This window comes from Cervus canadensis, chromosome 2, assembly GCF_019320065.1.
Source record: "Cervus canadensis isolate Bull #8, Minnesota chromosome 2, ASM1932006v1, whole genome shotgun sequence".
NCBI classification, from domain to species: Eukaryota; Metazoa; Chordata; class Mammalia; order Artiodactyla; family Cervidae; genus Cervus; species Cervus canadensis.
In genome coordinates, this window is record NC_057387.1 from 107115605 (window position 1) to 107138881 (window position 23277).

Here is a 23277-nt window from a genome sequence, read left to right on the forward strand (position 1 = left end):
ATCTGTATTATCTGACTTTTTGATTATAGCCATCCCAGGTGTGAAATGATAACTTGTAGTGATTTTGGTTTGAATTTCCCAGATGACTGATGATGTTGAGTATCTCTTTATGTGTTTATTGACAATTTGTAAATCTTCTTTGGAGAAATGTCTGTGTGGGTCCTTTGCCTATTTTTAAACTGGGTTCTTTTTATTACTGAGTTTTTTAAGGGTTCTTTATATGTCTTAGATATTTGAGTTCCATATCACATGATTTAAAAATATTTTCTCTTATTTGTTTTTTTCCCTCTTCCTTGACAGTATCCTTTGCTGAACAAAAGTTTTACATTATGATGAAGTCCGAATTATCTGTTTTTTCTTCTCTTGCTTGTGCTTTTGTTATATCTAAGAATTACTAAATCTGAGGTCATAGTTTTACAGAATCCTATGTTTTCTTCTAAGACTTTGTAGTTTTAGCTCCCTAATCTATTTTGAGTGAATTTTTGTAAATTATGTGAGGTGAGGGTTTGACTTCCTTCTTTTGCATGTCATTTATCTGGTTGTCCTAGCACCATTTGTTGAAAAGATTATTGTTTGTCCATTGAATGGCTGCGGCATTCTCCTTAAAAAATTGGACATGTGGATTCGTTTCTGCACTCTTAATTCTTTTCAGGTGATCTGTATGATCACTGTGCTAGTAATACACTGTATCGACGTTACTATTGCTTTGTCATTAAGTTTGAAATCAGAAAGTGAGTCAGTCCTCCCACTTTGTTCCTTTTTCTCATAGTTTATTGGCTCTTCTGTGTTTCTTTAAATTCCATGTGGATTTTAGAATGAGTTTGTCAGTTTCTGTAAAGAAGCCAACTGGGATTCTGATAGGAATTGCATTGACTCTAGATCAGTTTGAGGAGTTTCGGTATCTTAACAATACTTAGTCTTCTGATCTGTAAACATAAGATATTTTTATGTTCCTTTAGATCTTGAATTTCTTTCGCTGTTTTATAGTTTTTAAGAATATAGTTTTTGTACTTTTTTGTTAATTTATTTTTAAGTATCTTGTCTTGCTTTCATCGTAAATGAAATTTTCAAAATTTTCAAAATTTCATTTTCAGATTGTTCTTTGTAAGTGTATAGATGTGCGATTGATTTTTGTATACTGAGCTTATATCCTGCTATCTTGCTGGACTGATTTATTAATAGTTTCTTAGTGAATTCATTAGGATTTTTTATATCATGTTATCTGCAAATGCTGAGACCAAGAAGCAGCCTACAGTTTAGCCTGTATCTCCAGTGAATCTGCCAGTTACCCCCTGACTGCCTTTTACCCCAACATCCACTGATTTTGAAAGTGCCCTTAGGCTTGAGCTCCTCATTCTCCACACTCTGTTGCAGATGAAGTCAGTTTCCTTTGAGAAGAGATCTGGAGCTCTCCCTATTCCAATCTGTTCCTCCTACCTCAACCTCAAGGCCAGAGTTCTTCGAGTCACAGCTCTGGAGCTGGGAACAGTGGTGGTGGTGGTTTGGTCACGAAGTCCTGTCCAACTCTTGTGACCCCATGGACTATAGCCCGCCAGGCTCCTCTGTCCATGGGATCCTCCAGACAAAAATGTTGGGAGTAGGTTGCCATTTCCTTCTCTGGGGATCCTTCCGACCCAGGAATCAAACCCGGGTCTCTGTTTAATTGTTGCAGGCAGACTCTTTACCTACTGAGCTAAGAGGGAATTGCTTTGGGAACAGTGGCACCCGCTTTTTCAGTTGAGCCCTTGGGGGAGGGACAGTAGCCTCAGGTCTCCTTGGCTTACCTCTCCTGGTGGAGTGGAACCTCTGCCTTTCAAACTGTAGGGCAGTGGCAGTCAGGGCCCTAGTGGTCTCAGGAGACCCGGGTTCAATCCCTGGCTCGGAAAGATCCCCTGGAGAAGGAAATGGCAACCCACTCCAGTATTCTTGCCTGGGAAATACCATGCAGTCCATGGGGTAGCAAACGAGTCAGACATGATTTTGCAGCTAAACAACAGCAAACTCAGTAGCTCTATGTAGTTTCCATTCCATAAGTGTAAGCTAGATATAAGAAGGGAGCTCCCATCTCTCAGCAGTGCTTGTCTCTAACTTAGCCTTTGCAACAGGTAGCTGGAGCCAGAATGAGAATTGCTAACACTGGGCTCTTTCCGGGAAGCCAGCCCTCTGTCTGGCAGCCGAGGGGAGAGAGGGAGGCCTGTGTTCTTGGCTCCCACTCCCTCATCTGAAGTGCTGGCTGAGCTGAGGGTTGGGAGAGAGTAGGTCAGGGCACAAGTCCTGCAGACTCTCTGTTTTCTTAAGGATTGTTCTTAATACTTCTTAAAGAAATGTTACTTAAAAATGGTGTTGAAAAAGTAAGGTAGCAGTATCAGAGCAGGGGGAAAATGCAGATTTTTAAATACCAGTGAAGGATATTCAGGGGTCTGAAAATGTCCCAAATTCCCTACTGTTTACTTCTCATTTGGGAAAGAGTTGTTCTGAAAAACGTGATTGACAACCCTCACTTCTCTGGGCAGTACAGGATGTTGGTTGAACTGGAAAATGCCCTGAGGCAGTGTTGATGGAGTGATGGGATAGTATTTCTTACCTACAAATAAGACTTAAGGGAAATGATATAGATCTGTCATGTGAAGGAGACTTAGATTTGTTCTGCATTGCTCCAGAGAACAGACTCGTGAATCACGAGCAGAAAGTACAGTGAAGTATATTTTGGCACAAATAAAGGAGGATTTCAGAGGTGCCTGTAAGGGGAACAGGCCATTTCAGGAGGCAGTGAATCTATTCTTGGTGCTGGCTGAGTTTCTGCTGCAGAGGACTGGCAGTTGGTTCCTTGGTACGGTGGGGTGATATAGCCACTGGGATTTTAGACAACAACAGTAGTTGCTGGTTGATTGCATCAGAATTACAAAAATATGCAAATTCTCTGGCTTTACCGTTGGCTGTTCATTGAACATGGGAGCCAGGGCATCTCTGTTTTTACGGGTCTTCCGAGTGATGCTGCAGGTTTGATAGGACTTTCCAAATGTGTCATTTCCTATGAAGAGGAAGAGTTCATTTGTGCCCCACTTTTCCTACTTTGGTACCCCCGTCTTTCTCTCTTAGCTCCCTTCTGTACCCTCTCCTCCCGGAGCAAAGGTGCATATAAGAGAAGTGCTCATACTACCCACCACTGGGCAGAAAATGTTGAGGGTTGCTCATTATGTTGGGGATGTTCAGTAGTGTTGAGGGCACTCGTTTGGAGAGCTGTCTGGTAACATCAGTGACAGTTTAACCTGCTTTTACCCTTACCCAGGAGAAGGCAATGGCAACCCACTCCAGTATTCTTGCCTGGAAAATCCCATGGACGGAGGAGCCTGGTAGGCTGCAGTCCATGGTATCGCTAAGAGTTGGACACGACTGAGCGACTTCACTTTCACTTTTCACTTTCATGCATTGGAGAAGGAAATGGCACCCCACTCCAGTGTTCTTGCCTGGAGAATCCCAGGGACGGGAGAGCCTGGTGGGCTGATGTCTATGGGGTCGCACAGAGTCGGACACGACTGAAGTGACTTAGCAGCAGCAGCAGCAGACCCTTATCCCATCAGTTCCAATTTTAGAGATTCCTACTGAAGAACCTTTCTATTTTGGCATTTTGTTTTGATCCACACACACGTACTATTTTTATTATCTGGTTTAGATTTGGTTTTAGTTTTTAAGAGCCATAAGATGTATGAAAATTGAGTGAATCTTTTTCTGGCTCAGAAAGACCAAGGGATTCCCTTAGAAATAATCAAACTTTTGAGAACACTAAAGTATACAGGACTCATGTTTACACTTTATTTTAGTCGAAAATTTTAAGGGCTAGGAAAAACAGAATAATCGATTAAAACCAATTTAGTGCTCATGACTAGAAGCCACAGCCTGGTTAATTCTCTTTTGTGAAAGACTGATTGAAAACTGCCTGGTGTTAGCCACCCACCTCAGCTTTCCCTTCAGAAATCTTGTCCTTAACCCTTTCACTGGAAAACAGGGTATCATGTCCTTATTACCTCCTTGGATTAAAAACTTAGTGATTCTTTTGTTTCATTCTCTCCCTTTATGGCTGTATATCAGTGACAGGTGTAACAAATTTGCAGTTTCATAAGAGTAAATCAAATAAAAGTGTATTGATGTATTTTGGGCTTCCCTGGTGGCTCAGTGGTAAAGAACTTGCCTGACAGTGCAGGAGATGCAGTGTTTCAATCCCTGGGTCAGGAAAAACCCCTGGAAGAGGATGTGGCAACCCACTCCAGTATTCTTTGCCTGGGGAATCCCATGCAGAAGCCTGGTGGGCTACAGTCTGTGGGGTTGCAAAATAGTCGGACACCACTTAGCAACTAAAACAGCAATAATATTGATATGTTTTAAGTTGTTTTAAAATTATCTTGTGACAAAAGAAAATTAAGTAAAAGAAGCAAAACTGATTGGTAGAATAGTCATGTAAAAGGATCAAAGAAGGAAATTTGAATTGACTGTTATAAATGGAATTGAGGGAAGCATGAATGTTCTGGCTGTACACAATGCATTATTGCCCTCCGTTTCCTATCCGTGTGTCCTCATGAACTCTTCTGCCTTCCTTTTTTGCTAGCTTCCCTCTTCTTCAACGTGGGGCCAGCAGTCCAACACGACAGCATGTCAGTCTCAGGCAACACTATCATTGGCTGAAATCCAAAAACTAGAAGAGGAACGAGAACGGCAGCTTCGAGAGGAGGTAAATTTTAAAAGTAATCTAGACAATCGGTGATTCAGAATAGCCAGTGTGCATTCTGGATTAGTGGCTACTAAAGATAAATATTGTTGTCAGAGTTGCTGTGTATCCGAGTTAGATATTTATTTTTCAGCTCTTTAGCCTGTACAATGGTCACTAGCAAATATGAAGGATCTAACAGAAATAACATTAAGATTGGGTACAAAAATATTCGATTACCTTAAACATTTTACCGTAGCTCTTGAGAGAATAGCTCAGAAATAAAAGTTACATGGGTGTTTCAGAATTAGGGGTGAGTTTTGTGCAGATAGCCTCTTATAAATTTAATGCTTACAATGCAGAAATTTTTTTCTCTAAAGGGTACTGGGTTCTGACTAACCTATAAAACCTTAAAATATGACAAATACAGTCTCTCTGTTTGTTCATCTGTATCCTGTAGTTCCTCATTAGGATAGAGAGGATACAAAAAAGAGAAAGGGATTGGGGGCGGTAGAACATAGTTCTTGACAGAAAGGAAAAAATGAGTAAGTGAAATGGTTTGGCTCAGCATACCACTAGCTGAGTGCCATCCGTCCATTGTGTATTTGCTGCTCGTGGGGATATAGTTGAATCTAAAACAGACAAGTCTCTCCCTTCATAAAGCTTACCTTTAGTTGAGGGAACAAGGACAGGAAAAGACATATGGAGTTCTAGAAGGCAGTATCTGTCAGAAAGAAAAATAAAGTGGGAAGGGGCATAGGGAGAAGGTTGGGAGTTGGGAATAGTATTGGTGGTGGGTAGCAATTGACTATCTAGTTTTATTTTAGATAGTACAGACTGGGAAGGCCTCTCTGAGAAGGTGGCATGAGGTAACTGAGTCTTAAAGGAAGTACTGTACGTGGGTATGATTTGAGGCAGAGCAGTCAATTTGTTCGAGAATGCAAGCTGTCATTCTGGATCTGGGTGGTGTGGTTCACTAAAGGCTGTGAAAATTGTCTGTGCATGTTCACCGTGTAGTGTGCATGATATCACCCAGTAGGTTAAAAGCTTTCTTCGCCTTAAAATTTACCATATTTCCTACCCTCTTTCGAAAGAAAAAAGGCTGAGCTTTCTCTGAAATCATCTCTCTTTTCTCAAACGTTAACAGCTGGATGCAGAGCAGAGTGTAGCTTCCGCCTCCAAGGCTAGAAATTGTTCCAATAATTTTGGTCTCTGCAAAATGAAAAAATAATAATAATAATGGTCATCAGAGTTGGAATCACAGGTTTTTTCTTGTTCATATTTTTGTCTGTTAGAAATTAATAATTGCCTTGTGTTTTCATTTGATTTTCTTTGAACAGTTAAGTCTGCACGCTTCAAAATGTATAAAGTGCCACCCAGCAGATAGTATCTGACAGTTCTATTTCATTCTTTCCCTGGAGGTATCCTTTCCAGGACCCTCTAATTTGTTCAGATCTGAACATGCTTGGCTTGCTGCACACATGTGCTGTTTCTCAAAATTTTGTCATCTGCATATTGTCCCAGGTGGCGTTAGTGGTAAAGAATCCACCTGCCAATGCAGGAGATATAAGGGACGAGGGTTCAGTCCCTGGGTTGGGAAGATCCCCTGAAGGAGGAAGTGTCAGCTGCCTCTAGTATTCTTGCTTGGGAGAATCCCATAGACAGAGAAGCCTGGTGGGCTACAGTCCATGGGATCACACAGTATCTTTTCTTTCAGTCCTTCTATTGAACTTTTAGCATATTCTCTCTTAAAGTTCTGAGTCCATATATTGTTCCCTCTTAAGTATTTGTGTTTATAGTCTCTTACTCTTGTTTCACTGAATACAGCATCTTACCTCTAAGAGTAATACTTATTCGTCGCTTCTATTTCCCTTGTCTCGTTTCTGTTACAGCAGAACTTTGCTTGTTTGATTTGGGCTCTGGCTTTCATCTTACAGGCTGTGTCAGATGTCTGCATCCTGGGCTGTTTGTTCTTATTTAGGAAGGCGGCACTGAGGTGCTGTTGGGAGGCTCTGGGACATGTGGCGCCTTGCTGGGGTTTGCTGTGATGGTGTTTGTAGTGGTCTCTCCTGTTCAAATCCCACCATCTGTTGGCATCTGTGGGTGTATTCTCTTGTGGTAGGTCAGCTTTCTTATAGAATAATCCACTTAGCTGGTTCAGCCTCTTCAAAAAGGAAAGTTTTAATTTTCTGCTGGGGAGAGGTGAGGGAAAGTTGCCAACTGCATTGGGTGGGGAGGGTAATTCAGGGTCTTAATGTTGCTTTTTACAGACTTTCAGCCTGTCTTCCCTTTGTTTGAGATACCCATGCCTGTAATTCCTGAGCTTTCTGTATGAATTGACCTGTTTCTGAGCTTTCTTTACTTAGGTTTCAACTTACTGGGTCTGTTGTATTGGCTATCTTTATTTGCCTGCTTTCCAGCTTTTAAAAACTTTTTCATTCTCTTTGTCCTTAAAGTTTATGTTGTAGAAAAAAATTATTTTTGTTATTTTGATAGGACTTTGGAAATAAGCATATTACATTCTTATGCTTAAATAGAAGTCCTATTTAATTTTTAAGAAGTAATTCTTAATTTCTTTTTATTCTTCTCTTAGTACTTCTGACAGTTTACATCTTTATTTGCAGCAGAGGAGTTAACTGTTAGGCGTTTAATTTTATATAGTTGCTTCCCAGGTGGCATTAGTGATAAAGAACCCACCTGCCAGTACAAGAGACATAAGAGACACAGGTTTGATCCCTGGGTTGGCAAGATCCCCTAGAGGAGGGCATGGCAATGCACTCCAGTATTCTTGCCTGGAGAATCCCATGGACAGAGGAGCCTGGTGGGTACAGTCCGTAGGGTCACAGAGTCAGGCACAACTGAAGCATCTCAGCACACACACTATGTGTTTATATTCCATTTGGTACACTGGACATTTGTGACTTTTATTTTAAAAACTGGAATCCTGAGGTAGCTTCTGTTGTGCCTGCAGCAGAGGCGCCAGCAGAGGGAACTGATGAAAGCTCTCCAGCAGCAGCAGCAGCAGCAGCAGCAGAAGCTCTCGGGCTGGGGGACCGTCAGCAAACCTGCAGGCGCCGCGAAGTCTCTCCTGGAGATCCAACAGGAAGAAGCCAGGCAGATGCAGAAGCAGCAGCAGCAGCAGCAGCAACACCAGCAGCCAAACAGAGCCCGGAGTAACACGGTGGGTCCGCCTTCCCACGCAGGCGTGCGGGCTGGCGGCGTGAGCCACCTGCTCTGACTGCGGTGGGCTCTCTTTGTGCCCTTTTTATATTGTCAACTAGTTATTCGTGTCTCTTTCGTTAACAGCATTCCAACCTGCACACCAGCATTGGGAATTCTGTTTGGGGCTCTATAAATACTGGTCCCCCTAACCAGTGGGCCTCTGACCTAGTCAGTAGTATCTGGAGCAATGCTGACACTAAAAACTCCAACATGGGATTCTGGGATGATGCAGTGAAAGAGGTGGGACCTAGGAACTCAACAAACAAAAATAAAAACGCCGGTCTCAGGTAGGGCTCAAAGCGATCGACCTGTGTTCCTTGGTGGATTGGGGGAGGAAGGGCACGTGAGGAGTATGATACTGGGTGTCCAGAGAAAGGTAGTTATTTAGTTTTTACTTACTTTCCCCTGTTTCCTGGCATGTGAGGTGATAGTTTGATGATTGTTTTTCTTCCCTATGGAAACACATCGGTATTATTACTAGCGGCTCCTTTGGTTGCTGGACATGGAGTCCATTGCCTGTCACGTGGTAACCACTTAATATTTTTTGTTACTGCTGTTGAATATTTCTCCAAGGTAGTCTCTAAAAGAGTGTAGCATTTCCTCTAAAATTTTAAGTTAGAATATTATGAACACTTAAACTGTTTTATTTTTATGATAAATTTGTTATATCTTACATTCATCTTTCTTTTGTTGAACAAGCATGGGTTTTACTGTTAAGTCATGAACTCAAATCCCAGCACTAGCACTTATGAGCTGTGTGACCTTGGGCAGGAGGGAACCTCTTTGAGCCTCAGTTCCCTCATCTGTAAAATGAAGATAGCAATAGCAACTTCATGGGTGTGGTTGTAAAGGTTAAGTGAATACATGTGAAGTAGTTAGTAAAGTGCCTGGCACATAGTAACCACTTAATAAATGGTAGTGTTGTCAGACTATTTCTTCTCGATTAATTGAGGGCTTAATGTGTGATGAATAGGACACTGAATAACATGTTGAGCATCTTTGCCAGGCACTGTGCTCTAGGCCTTTGCATATAATATTTTTGTTCTTTTTAATAACCCAAAGAAGTATTAGTGTCATTTTACAGATGAGGAAACTGAGGCTTAGCAAGATTTTAAAATCTTACTGACGGACACATAAGAACTTAATAATTTCTCTGAAAAGAAGCCCTGTATTCACAAACTAAAATGTATTAACCGAGGCTAGATTTTAATAGGTATTGAGTAAACTCTCCCACCCCCAACCCCAGTATTTCACTTTTTTGTTTTTGGGCTTTTGTTTGTTTGTCTGTTTGTTTTCATTTTTGGAGCCAAGAATTGGATTGCTGGACAGCCATCCAGTGTTGCCAAGACATTATCTATGTATGGTGTTAGAGTATGATCATAATAGTAACAGTTCCTGGGAATATAATACCACCCTATTGTTTTGCTTTAGTAAATCTGTAGGTGTGTCTAACCGGCAGAATAAGAAAGTAGAAGAAGAAGAAAAATTGCTGAAGCTCTTTCAGGGAGTAAATAAAGCCCAAGATGGATTTACCCAGTGGTGTGAACAGATGCTTCATGCCCTTAATACGGCAAATAACTTGGATGGTAAGAACTGGGGAGGGAAACCCAGCATGTGGAATGGCAGAGCAGGCCCTACAAAGAGTTAGGAAATTGAAATGATGGGCCAGCCTTCAGGAGGTGAAGTCTGATGGAGGTCAAGTCCTGCACCTACTGTAAGGACTTGACTCTTTTACAGCATTACTTGTGAGAAAAGTTCTGTAATACTATACTGAACTAGGTTACCAGTGGACACCAAAACGTAGCTGCTGTTGCAGGCTGTCCTATGATGGACAGGGCGGAAGAGATGATAGTTCCGTCCTGCTCATTTATGGGGGGCATCGCCAGATGGACGAAGGAGAGTAACTGTTACACTGAGGACATAGGTTAGCCTACATGAGAGGAGACTGAGGTGACGTGAGAATTGTTCCGTTCCTGCCTTTGGGGGCAGGGGTGGGAGTCGTGACAGAGCAGGTAGACGTGCTTTGTATGGGATAAAGCTGAGGCCTGTAATGTGCAAATGAAAAGGTTTCGGTGCAATTTGAAGAAAAACTTGCTGCTTGTTGATTGTTCACAAAGAGAAGTGTCTGCCTGAGATGGAAGCGAGTACTTCCCTCACCCGCAAATGTTCGAACAGAGACCAGTCAGCTCGGTGTGGACGGCATTCCCATAACTTGTGAGCTTTGCTGAGCTAGTCCATCTCTGATGTCTTTTCTAAAGCCAGAAACCTTTTTTTTAAAAAAACAGAGCAGGAAAAGAAGGGTTCCTTTGCAGCAGTGTGACAATAGCTGATGGTCAGAACGAGTCAGAGAAAGCAAGAGTGAAAAAGAGTAATGACTACCATCCATTAAGCACCTACCATGTACTAGGCACTTTCTAGGGGTTAATATGTGTTATCCTAGTTATCTTAATTTTTGCCATAACTTACCTTTACAATGTCGGTGATGTTATCCCCATTTTATAAATTAGGAAACGGAGGCTCAGGATGGTTAAGTAGCTCATCAAGGTCACACAGTGAGCAAATTTCAGAGTCAAGTTTTAAACCCATGTCTGTCTAACTCTGATACTTGCACTTTTCTCCTGCACCACACTGCTTCATATCGAACTTTTCTGTGTAAACAGAGGTTACCTCAGTGAAGTGAAAGGAGGCTGCAGCTGTATCTTCAGTATCTGTCACGGTGCCTGGCATACACCATGGCACTTAAAACATATTGACTGAATTTAAAGAAGAAAAGAAAGGAATCCCCAGATTACTTTAGTCTTAGGCAAGCAGTTGTTTCATCAACATAACTTAGTTTCTACCAAAATAACATTTAGTGAAACAAACGCATGATATCTTCATCTCTGTGATATTTCAGATGATTTGGGGTGTTACAGTGAGATTGGGGTTCCCCCCCCATGACTACAGAGTAGGTTAAAGAATACTTAGCCTAATAGCTGCATGCCTTTCCAGTTTCCATCATTCATGTCCCTGTTAGGTGTTAAAATATATTGAAGACTGAACCTGATCTCTGCTGTGTGGTATTTCATTGTTACTTTTTATGTCTTCTCCCCTCTCATGATACAGTGCCCACATTTGTTTCTTTCCTGAAGGAAGTAGAATCTCCATATGAGGTCCATGATTACATTAGGGCCTATTTGGGAGATACCTCTGAGGCCAAGGAGTTTGCCAAGCAGTTCCTTGAGCGCCGTGCCAAACAGAAAGCCAACCAGCGGCAGCAGCAGCAGCAGCAGCAGCAGCAGGTATGAGGCAGCAGAATGTGACGCCCTGGGCAGTGCTAGCGTCTTGAAAGTGGAGCAGCCAGAGAAATGAAAATTTAAAATACTACTACCATTTTTGTACATCACATGACTGGAACCTTTTAAAACCAGGTAGTCTTGACGTTTTCAAGTTACATGTCCTGAGACCTTTGTGAATTTCCCAAATACCAAGTATATAACCATTCATTCACTGATAGGCATGCCAGCCCCATTTTTCTTGGTTCATATAAGTGCCTCTGTCCAATTGCAAATGCCAACTTGTCATAGGTGCATAAATTTGGTTTTAATAGTTAAAACTCACCAGTGTTAACTCTCTGAAGCTTCAGATCATTTGTTCCCAGTATTGACAATACTGTACCTGCCAAATATCTCATACACTGTTGATGAGAATGTAAAGGCATAATCAGTTCTTGTTATTCTCGGGAGTTCTGTTCTGTGAACTTGCTGCCAACACAGAATTAGCAAGTGCTGAACCATTGCTCCTAGCGGGGTTAGGTTTCTGTGGACCTGTGTTACAGCATTTTTGTCAGCTGATAACTGTTAATACTGATAACCTTATTCTGTGTGTGTTTCTGTTTAAGGATACCTTATTTAAATACATTGCTGCTTCCTTAATACCGAACTCACAGCCACTGTCACTATGATGCATGCCTGAATAAAGCTTACCTAACACACACATTTTCTGAGGCACATCACAGTCTTTGGGCCGTTGAGAAACACTAGACAGCACTTGACCCTCGGGAGCCATTTTAAACAATGAAGTCACCAACAGCAGTGTGCAAAACATGACCCAAAATAGACCGAGAAGGATGCTCCTTTGCAGTATGAGAGCTGGGACAAGAAGGCAGAAAGTATTGCCCAGTTCTGCCTCAACTGGGAACATGTATCTTGGGCAGCTCAGTTTTTCATTGCTCTATAGACATGCATGTTCCGAATGAGGACAGAAACACTATAAGTAAGCAAATTCACAGATAATGGAATCCATGAATGATAAGGGTTGTCTTTACAAGTTTTCTGAAAAACAGTCTGTCAGAACTCAAGGACAGGCTTAAGAATATTTTTAATGTCGTAGTTCTTCTACTAGAATGTTTGTCATAGCGCACCTTTAGGAATGTGTAAGGTACAGAGAAGTATAGGGCGTTTAAAATCCATTTGGATAGATGGGGCTAATGGATCAACTGAAGGAAAATGAAATACGTGAACACAAACAGCCCCAGGAAAAATATTTTAAGGAATCAGAAGACACCATGCGGCAGTACGGAAGTCTCTGCGTCTGTGAGAGGGCCGCTTCTGTGCGCACAGCCAGGCTTGTCCTCCCCACGTGCTCGCTCCAGTCTGCACCCCCCCCAACCCCGTTCCGTCACCTAGCTCGGGAACCTGATCCCAGTTTAAAATGAGTTGCTCCCATAAGAGCAGCATGTAGTATGAATGGCTGGTAGATTGTTTCATAGTTTAACCAGTTGGTATAAAGTATGTGAAGAATATTTTGGGAACAGATCCCTTCTGGGATTGCTGATGGGAATAAAGTACATGACATGAACATTGTTGGGTGATGGGCCGTCGGCCGGTCTGTAGGCTCTCCTCTCTGTCCTGGGGCCCGGAGAATAAAGGAGCCTTCCACTTTGAGTAGGTGAGGGGTGTAAATTGCCAGAGAGCGAATTCCTGGTGGATGGCACAGATTCCATGTATGTCTGGAGAGTTGTTTGGTTTTTTTAAATTTTGTTTCATTTTTTGCTGTGCTGGGTTGTGGTCTGTTCTCTAGTTGCAGTGAGCGGGGCCCATCTCCATCGCGATGCACAGGCTTTCTCATTGCAGTGGCTTCTCTTAGGGAGCACAGGCTCTAGGGCGTGCGGGCTCAGCACTTGTGGGTCCCAGGTTCCAGAGCCCAGGCTCAGTCCTTCCACAGCAGGTGGGATCTTCCCAGATCAGGGATCGAGCCTGTGACCCTTGTACTGGCAGGCGGATGCTTTACCATTGAGCCACCAGGGAAGCCCCTGGAGAGGTTTTGACCGCTGTGCTGTCCCAGCAGTATGGACACCTGGAGTCCCCAGGATGGGCCTGTGGAGACACACAGCCTAAGTGGGCTGCCTGAATCTCAGTGAAGGGAAGAAGGTGGCTCAGTGGACTGCTCCCACTTTCTTGTTACCAGAATCCACGGTAGGCTTTCTGTCTTTAAACTCCTCCTTGGTAAGGTGAGGCCAGGTCAGCCATTTTCTGAGGGTGGGCCAGGCTTGTGTCCACTGTGTAATCTCAGCAGTGCCATCTTGTGTTACAGGACTCTGTGTGGGGGATGAACCACAGTGCACTCCATTCAGTATTTCAGACCAATCAGACCAACAACCAACAATCCAATTTTGAAGCTGTACAAAGTGGCAAGAAGAAGAAAAAGCAGAAGATGGTCCGAGCAGATCCTAGTCTATTAGGTGAGCACAGGCCTGAAGTCTTAGCTGGGTGTTGGGGGTGGAGTATATGCAAGTACTATGGTGGAGGGTTTTTCATGAAGGGAAATTTTTCTTACAAAAGTTTTTTTAGCCAGTTCAAAATAAATAGTATTTACTGGGCATCTCTGCAAGAGCTATGCCTCATCTACTATAGGGAGTAAGAAAAAAATATATTGTATGGTGTCTTATATTTTAAAGACTTTTTATATCTAACATGAATTTTCCTAAAAAAACTTCCAGTTTAGTTGGAAAATAATGCTAATGGAGAACAGTAAATGTTGTTTAAAATGTAAAATGCTGATTTGCATGGAAGCAGACCATAATCGAAGCAGATGCTCAAAAAAGAACTGATATTTGTTGATATTCACTGTATAATATGCTCAGAATTACCCTGCATTATGAGGCAGTGTTCCAGCGGTAACAATAGTAAACCAAGGCCTACAGGATTGAGGACGCTTCCCAGAGTCACTCAGCATTTAGCAGCGCAGCTGGGGTCTCAGAGCAGGTCTGTTTTCTCTTCACTCTTCTGTGTTAGCCATAGCTATTCTTTCTTTTTTTCCCATGACTGTTCTTACCCAATGTTAGGGACCAGTGTCCTCATACAGGTCAGCTCTGCGGAAAACGTGACACCTGAATTGGGGCTTTGAAAAAGCAGGAAGGATAGGGTATGGTGTTTCTGGAATAACAGGCAGCATAGGCAAAGTTGATGGGCTGCCTTTGTTTCTTAAACTGGGCCTAACAACCTCACCAGCAAGGATGAAATTAAAATTATTCTCTGTTCATAAATGTATTCATGAGCTGTTATAAAACTGTGTTGTCTGGAATAGAATGGTTATATTGGCAAAGATAGCAGGTTGGGAAGTCAGGCAAACCTGCTGGAGGGTGCAGTATAGACCAGGTGAAAGATACTGGTAGCCTAGGGTAGGGCTTTGGCAGTGAAGATGGAGAGGAGTTAGATGGATTTCGGAACGTTAGGGGATAGGCTTGGGCAAGGAGAAAGGAAAGGTTTGGGCAGCAGGATGGAAAGAGTCGCCCTTTTGATCAAATGATGAGCACTGGAAAGCGCAGCAGGCTTATGGGGAGAGGACATGATGTTTCAGTGTTGATGGACCGAGTGTGAAGTGACAGGGAGGCATCATACGGAGGTGAACAAGCTAACAGCACAGTGAGAGGTAGACTGCTCACCCTTGCTGGGATCCATGCTGCAGAGGTTTCCTGCCCCGGAGAAATCAATATACCAGTAACAAACCTAGCTTTGCGCATCGCCCCTTGGAACTGTGCTCTGCAAGCGGGCTTTGGAAACCTAGAGGTCTGGCGCAGTTTTGTTTTCTTCTGCCTGTCTTGGAAGGTTATGTTAAGGATGGATGGATCAGTCCAAAATTTTGTCCAGTTTTGACAGAAATAGATGAATGTAGACTTTAGAGTGTTTTTCAGTTCTGGTTGTGAGTTCTAGCTAAGAATCTCCCACTATTTAACGGTGGTACTTGGCTAGGGCAGTAGGGGTAAGTTCTTCTGAAAATGAGGTGTAAATGTTTTTGGATTAAATATTTGATCTGACCCCATTGTTTATTATAGACGTAAGAAAGAAAGGGACTTAAAATCCCCCTTCAGGGGAATGAGAAGGGAGGTCGTTCTAGGACTAGAGTTTTAAGGATTATATATCTTGAAAAGGAATGAGAAAAATTAAATATAAGGGAAGTAAAACTATTTGGAAAATACTGAAGAAACTCACTTGGGTGGGCTCTTGCTTATATACCCTATAATGAGAATTTTTGCTCAAGTAAACCTTCTGGAAATTCCTCTGATAATTTCTGCCCCATACCTACTAACCATTTATTATTGTTTCTAATTGATATATGCCTTATTGACTTGCAGATTAAGAAAAATTAACAAATATACATCAGTCACAAGTTAGCCATGCACATAATAGGAAAACAAATTCAAATTTGACCCCATCATATCCATTGAGAAAGTGATCACTGACCAAAATTGCATTTCGCTTCTAAAACAAACCTTCAGAACGAGCTCAGCCTCATCTTAATGCTCATGTCCTCCACTGTACTTGGGTTTTCTAGTTTTTCAAGCTGGCAAGTGCCATTGTGAGCATCCTGTGCTTGGATATGAGAAATATACACACAAAGTACCATTTTTCACCAGTCATAGTTTTCTTACAGAAACAGTCCCCCAAACCTTAAAGTCATGTGAGTGAGTGTCTGTTGTTCTAAACCTAAGAGTGTGGTCGTTAGAGCTGGGCATACCGGGGCTCAGTCCCTGTTGGTATTGCTTGGGGTCTTATGACACCCCAGAGCGTCCCGCTTCTGCCAGGTGGGGAAGAGTGCCCTCCTCACTGGTTTTCTTGACAAGTAAATGAGACCACATCTGCTAAAGCCAGTCCAGTAATCATTCTGTTAGAGCAATGGATACTTCACCGTTTTTTGGCCCCAGGCTTCTTTTCCCAGTCCTGTGTCTGCATGACTAAAATATTTTGTGTTTTTTTGCATTCCCGCTTTTATTGCATGTAGCTCATTTTGTTTTTATCACATTTGTTTTCGAGATACATGTGAAGTCAAAGAAAAACCTGCTTTAGAGCCGAGTAGTAGTTCATTTCATAGACTGTTTGTTCTTTAGGGTTTTCGTTTACCTAAATAACTGTTATTTTCAAGTACGAACACACTAAGGCTTTCATTATTTTGACGGGAAAAAAGTCCTGCAGGTTATGGGAACACAGTTGAGGGGTAGAACTCAGGTTGGGGTTTGGAATCCTAACCTCTTCCAATAGGAGGCCTTGGAAACAGCTTGTACCACAGCTTCCTTGATTAAAAAATAGGCATGTTTATGTTTTCAAATCAGGATATTTTGGAGTCAAAATGTAATATAATTCAACTATTTTTATTATGTAAGACATTTTTGTGTATTATTGGTACATTTAAAATGTGTATTTGTTTGAAAACTTGACTGTTAAAGGACAAAAAGGAGGGGGCAGTAGCTCAAAGTAACATTAACAGAGCTGCTTTTAGACTGGAGAGCTTCGCCTGTTTACTTTTTGATACTCAAACAGCAACTGAGACAGTTTGGGGTTTCATTTAGGGTGGTTGAACTGAAAGCGTTGTGAGACTCACTCGTTCCAGAAAGGCCCTGTTAATAGTACCTTTTATCAGTCTCTGATTATGTGAAGTTTATTGAAAACTTACACATGACTGATGGCATTGGGTTTTCAGACGTCAGTAGTGTTTGTAAGCTCAGCTGTGCTAGTATTGCTTTTTCTAAACCAGGTAGCATTTTGGTTAATCAGTGTTGCCCAGGGAGGTCCTTGCCTTTGCTGGTCTACTTAGAGTAGGTTGAGGTGAATAAGGGAGTTTTTTCATTTCTGTGCCATCTTCTGTGTGATAGGAAGAGCAGCTGAGAGCTCTCAGGATCTTGTAGCCAGCCTTCCTTGGAGCCTCCTGCCGCAAAGCAGAACCTCTCAACCAGAACTTTGGCAGTGTTTTGGACCCAGAGTATTCCCAATTAGTGAATGGGGCTGAAGTAGTGATGATTCTCACTCATATTTCAGAGTCATTTGGTTGAGTGGTTATAAAGTACTTAGTGTGTTATTCTTGTCCTCCCCCTGCCCCATTCTTCTAAGGTAGCTACACCTTCTGAATGAACTTCTCCCCCTAGCCAGTGTGGCCTGGCTTTGACACACACACACCCAGCACACACACACACACACCCCCAGGCCTGGCTTTGACACACACACACACCCAGCGCACGCGCACACACACACACACACACACACACACCCCCAGGCCTGGATTCAGGGCTCCCTTCTGAATGAACTTCTCCACCTAGCCAGTGTGGCCTGGCTTTGACGCACACACACCCAGCACACACGCACACACACACACACACCCCCAGGCCTGGATTCAGGGCTCACACACACACCCACACACCCACCCAGGCCTGGATTCAGGGCTCCCTTCTGAATGAACTTCTCCACCTAGCCAGTATGGCCTGGCTTTGACACACACACACCCAGCGCACGTGCACACACACACACACACACACACACCCAGGCCTGGATTCAGGGCTCACACACACACACACACCCAGGCCTGGATTCAGGGCTCTCTCACACACACACACACACACACACCCAGGCCTGGATTCAGGGCTCCCTAGGGCACACACGCCTTGGCTTGGACACACATACACGCGCGCGCCTTGGCTTTGACACACACACACACACACACGCCTTGGCTTTCACACACACACACACACATGCCTTGGCTTTGACACACACAGGCGCGCGCGCCTTGGCTTTGACACACACACGTGCACGCCCTGGCTTTGACACACACACACACACACACGCCTTGGCTTTGACACACACACACACGCACGCGCACACACACACACACACACACACACACACACACACACCCACACACCCACCCAGGCCTGGATTCAGGGCTCCCTAGGGCAGTGGTTTGCAGTTCTTTTTAATCAGTGATGCTGGGGTGTGTGTGTTTCTTCCCTAATTAAATTATATCAGAACCTTAAGAAATAAAACATATAAAAATAGAATCTCTCATTGGAAGGGCAAGAAAACCACTGCACTGACCTTCATCCTTTCTTCTTTTATCCTCCTCCTTTTCGTATCCTTGTTGGTGTGCTCAAAAACGGGAGACCGAAATTCCAGCCCCCTGCCTGAGTTTCAGCCACAGAGTTGTCTGGGGGTGGTCGGTCACTCATTGCTGATTTTTCCCTGCAGGGTTTTCAGTCAATGCTTCCTCGGAGCGACTCAATATGGGTGAGATCGAAACTCTGGATGACTACTGAGCACCTGCCAGAGCAGACTGGCCTTCCCTCTCCTCTCTGCCGACCATGGATTCTCCAGCTTCGGACACAACACTCACTCACCATATACTCTCTGTCACTGCAAGAAATCACAGAACCGATCATCTCAGGCTTTTTCTTCTAGCCCTTTGTGTCCAAGATTCTTTAAACCGTTTTTGTTGGTGCGCATCTGAGACTGTAGATGAGTGGACCGGACGCTGTGTCTCGGGGGTGGCAGTGGGGATTCCTCCCCAACAAGGCTGATTTTGGGCAGCACGTGTTTACTGTGCCGTGATTTCACCTCCTGTCTCCCAGAAAGTGTGTTGGGATCTGCCAATAGCAATTTACTTTCTCTTGTCACTTTTTTCCTTCTGTTTGATTTTTCTTTTTCTTCTTTTTCCCCACCCCACCCCCAAAACGGGCAAGGGGTCTGACTGGTGCAATCATGAAGAGAGTTAATGGTGACAGACATTGGCCAGCAACAAAGCTCCCGTGGACTGTGACTTGAGTGTCCGACAGAGACAGTCAGCTCTTCCAGTCTGCAGGTGGCATCGCCACAGCTAACTTCGGGATTGCATTCAAGAGGCCCTGAGTGGGGTGGTGTTTAGATTGGTTGGTTTGATGCTGCACACCCCTCACCCTCGTTCTTTCTGAGGATCCTTTCAGAGAAAGGATTCTTGTTTTTTCTTCATTAGATAGTGACTTCCAAGCAAGCTGACTTCTCCCCTGGCATACTCCAACCTGATTGGACAAAGGAAGCCCTATGGCCTGGGAGAGGAACTTATTTTTAATTTTTCTTTCTTACAAAAACGGATTTTTTCCCATAAATATTTTTACTTCAGAGGACTAGGACCAGTTTGTTTTGGGCCTTTCTGCTGAAAATTTGTCTCGTTTAAGAGGCAGTTAGGATCTTTACCATATGTATGAATTTGTATAATTTCATTTTGGATAGGGATAAACTTCTGCTTCTGATAAAAGCCCGGAATTTCATCTGGTTCCTCAGAGCATTGCGTGTGTGTCTTGCTGTGGCCCTGAAAGGTTTTGTCTAAAGATTCTGGAACGGCAAGTTGCTGGCTTGCCTTTTCTGAAAAGAGAACATGCAAAACCTGACCATCTTTTAAGACCTTCATCCATGGAAACCACTAAACAGGAGATTCCTGTGGGATGGAGGGGATGAGAGAGAGAAGCCTGGTTCTGGCTTCAGTCGTGGCCTCCTAATACCCTTTCACTGCAAATATAAATGTATTCAAGCCCTATTTATAAGCAAATACTCTTCCTGCCTCCGCCAACCCCCAACAGAGCATCACCTGAAATTGCCAGTCACACTTTGGTCTGCAGCCACCGGACCATCCATCCCCGCGCAAGAAGTGCTGTGGTTCGGGCGGCTCCTGGTCGAGCGCCTTTCCTTTCTGACATCATGGCCCGAGGAAGGCTGGAGTTGCTCTGAGAGCAGTTTGGTTTGGGATGATTCTATTTGGTTTCTGTTTTTATTCTTTTGGATCAGCATTTCCCTATCCCTTTTGGCCACCCTCCCTCCTAAACATGTACAATAACTATACAGAGACTGCTACAAACGTGTATATAGTTTTTGGATCAAACAGCATGAGGAGATGGGGAACCATTAAAAACTGGGACTCCTGCTCTCCTTTGCTTTGTAAATTCACAAGTGGGGGTGGGGAAGAGGGACAGTTAAGATGTTTACAGAACTTTAAGCTCCCTCGGAACTTTTGCCAGTGTGGAGGAAAATAAAAAAGACCTTAAATAAAACCTGGTGGTATTCTGTCTGGGTACATCACTTGTACTCACGCTTGTCGAGGTGAGTTTTGTACTAAGCCATGTTCTTGACACCATGGAAAAGCTGCAGACACGTGAGTACCCGGGACGTGGAGGCAGCCATGGCTTTCTCTGGCAGGCTCTGAGGTGCCGCCTGGTTGTTTAGTTGGAGAGCGTAGAGGTCAAGGTAAACAGGGTAAGTTGATTCAGCGTCCATCCTCCTTGGTCTCTCTCTGCTGACCTGTGGCTCGTCTCCTTCCCTCACCACACATACACACCCCTGAAGATCCCCTCCAGAGCCTGCCCACACCTTCCAGACTAGACTCGTCTCTGCTTGTTAGGGGGAAAGTTAAAAATAAAAACACAAGCGTTTGGGAGAGGGTCGGCAGATTTGGGGGAAGCAAAGTCGCTTTAGTCATGGAACATTACACTTGCTTAACCAGGAGCACTGCTTCTACATGAGAAATTTCCCACATCTTGGAAAGAAACCATTCTTTCCTAGGAATGTTTGTTTCTGTTGCAGTTCTATCAGTTTTTCAGTCTCATTTACTCACTCTTTCACTTCCAGCGACCATGTTCTTACCTCTTTCTGTGAACGTGAAGTGAAGTGAAAGTCCCTCAGTCGTGTCCGACTCTTTGAGACCCCATGGACTATATAGTCCGTGGAGTTCTCCAGGTGAGAGTACTGGAGTGGGTAGCCTTTCCCGTCTCCAAGGGATCATCTCAACCCAGGGATCGAACCCAGGTCTCCCGCATTGCAGGTGGATTCTTACCAGCTGAGCCACAAGGGAAGCTCAATAATACTGGAGTGGGTAGCCTATCCCTTCTCCAGCGGATCTTCCCGACCCAGGAATCGAACCAGGGTATCCTGCATTGCAGGTGGATTCTTTACCAACTGAGCTATCAGGGAAGCCCCTTTCTGTGAACATAGTGGCAAATTATCTAAGCTCTTCCTGAGTTTTAAAGTACTTGTTTTGTACACTGTTTGCTTCTAGTTGTCATAAGTCAGAGATTTCAAAAACATACCCAGACAGGATAATTTGATTATGGACACTTTCCCCAAGGGCGTTGGTGTCCTGGTTACTGTTGCTACATGATGCCCCCAAATTGGCTGACAACAACCCTTTCATTTTATTGGTAATTTTGTGAGCCAGGACCTCGTAGGAAGGGCTCAGCTGGGCAGTTCTTCCACAGTTGTTCTCTGGTCTTACTCAGATGTCAGCAGGGGCTGTGATCTTGGGTTGGCCAGCATGACGGCGCTCACTTGTGAACAGTGGGTGACTGGCGCTGGCGGTTGTCAGCTGGGCACTCCGCTGGGTCGGTGGCTGGAGGAGCTGTCTGTGCCTCTCCAGTGTGGGTGGTGGCTGCGGGTAGGTGGGCTGCTTGTTGGGCTGCTGACTCCCACCCCTGGGGCAGAGGCTGCCTCATCCCTTCTGACTTTCTCTGACACTTTATTCTCTCAAGGTAGTCACAAGCCATTCAGATTCAGGGGTTTGGGAACTGGAGTGAGTGGTCAGGTCATTCTAGAAGAGCAAGCGGATGGGATTTATCTTCATGAGACGAGGTTCTGTGTATACACCAAGGAGCTTGAACTCTTCATTGGCTCTGAGTTTAGGGGTCTTTTCTTAACTTCAAGATAATGGTCAGTTCAGTCGCTCAGTTCTATCTGACCCTTTGCAACCCCATGGATTGCAGCATGCCAGGCTTCCCTGTCCATCACCAACTCCTGGAGCTTGCTCAAACTCATGTCCATTTAGTCGGTGATACCATCTAACCATCTCATCCTCTGTCGTCCCCTTCTCCTGCCTTCAGTCTTTCCCAGCATCAGGGTCTTTTCAAATGAGTCAGCTCTTTGCCTCAGGTGGCCAAAGTATTGGAGTTTCAGCTTCAGCATCAGTCCTTCCAATGAACACACCCAAGACTGATCTCCTTTAGGATGGACTGGTTGGATCTCCTTGCAGTCCAAGGGACACTCTCAAGAGTCTCCTCCAACACCACAGTTTAAAAGCATCAATTCTTTGGCGCTCAGCTTTCTTTATGGTCCAACTCACTTCCATACATGACTACTGGAAAAACCATAGCCTTGATTAGACAGACCTTTTTGGCAAAGTAATGTCTGCTTTTTAATATGCTGTCTAGGTTAGTCATAGCTTTTCTTTCGAGGAGCAAGCATCTTTTAATTTCATGGCTGCAGTCACCATCTGCAGTGATTTTGGAGCCCAAGAAAATAAAGTCTCTCACTGTTTCCACTGTTTCCCCATCTATTTGCCATGAAGTGATGGGACCGGATCTTCATTTTCTGAACGTTGAATTTTTAGCCAGCTTTTTCACTTTCCTCTTGCACTTTCATCAAGAGGCTCTTTGCTTTCTGTCATAAGGGTGGTGTCATCTGCATATCTGAGGTCATTGGTACTTCTCCCAGCCATCTTGATTCCAGGTTGTGCTTCATCCAGCCCAGCATATTGTATGATGTACTCTGCATATAAATTAAACAGAGTGACAATATACAGCCTTTCCCAATTTGGACCCATCCATTGTTCCATGTCTGGTTGTAACTGTTACTTCTTGACCTGCATACAGATTTCTCAGGAGGCAGGTCAGGTGGTCCGGTATTCCTGTCTCTAAGAATTTTCCACAGTTAGTTGTGATCCACACAGTCAAAGGATTTGGCCTGGTCAGTTAAGGCAGAAGTAGATGTTTTTCTGGAACTCTCTTGCTTTTTTGATGATCCAGCAAATGTTGGCAATTTGATCCTCTGCCTTTTCTAAAACCAGCTTGAACATCTGCAAGTCCTCGGTTCAAGCACTGTTGAAGCGTGGTTTGGAGAATTTTGCTAGCGTGTGAGATGAGTGCAATTGTGCAGTAGTTTGAACATTCTTTGGCATTGCCTTTATTAGGGATTGGAATGAAAACTGACCTTTTCCAGTCCTATGACCACTGCTGAGTTTTCCAGATTTGCTGGCATATTGAGTGCAGCACTTTCATAGCATCATCTTTTAGGATTTGAAATAGCTCAACTGGA

At 43.8% G+C, this 23277-nt stretch overlaps 1 protein-coding gene across 8 annotated transcripts in view; it reads left to right on the forward strand.

Moving 5' to 3' along the window:
• GIGYF2 (GRB10 interacting GYF protein 2) overlaps positions 1 to 20249 on the forward strand; it is a 127870-nt gene extending 107621 nt beyond the window's left edge. For 5 of the 8 annotated variants that reach the window (XM_043462000.1, XM_043462005.1, XM_043462001.1 and 2 more), the window contains 7 exons: positions 4604 to 4726; positions 7674 to 7883; positions 8009 to 8211; positions 9356 to 9510; positions 11030 to 11205; positions 13478 to 13646; positions 18418 to 20249. In XM_043462000.1, the coding sequence (XP_043317935.1) occupies positions 4604 to 4726; positions 7674 to 7883; positions 8009 to 8211; positions 9356 to 9510; positions 11030 to 11205; positions 13478 to 13646; positions 18418 to 18485 (1104 nt within the window). In that variant the 3' untranslated portion in view covers positions 18486 to 20249. Of the gene's footprint in view, positions 1 to 4603; positions 4727 to 7673; positions 7884 to 8008; positions 8212 to 9355; positions 9511 to 11029; positions 11206 to 13477; positions 13647 to 18417 lie in introns of those variants that run through there. The other 3 variants (XM_043462006.1, XM_043462007.1, XM_043462008.1) reach the window with 3 other exon arrangements.
• The last annotated feature ends 3028 nt before the right edge of the window (positions 20250 to 23277 follow it).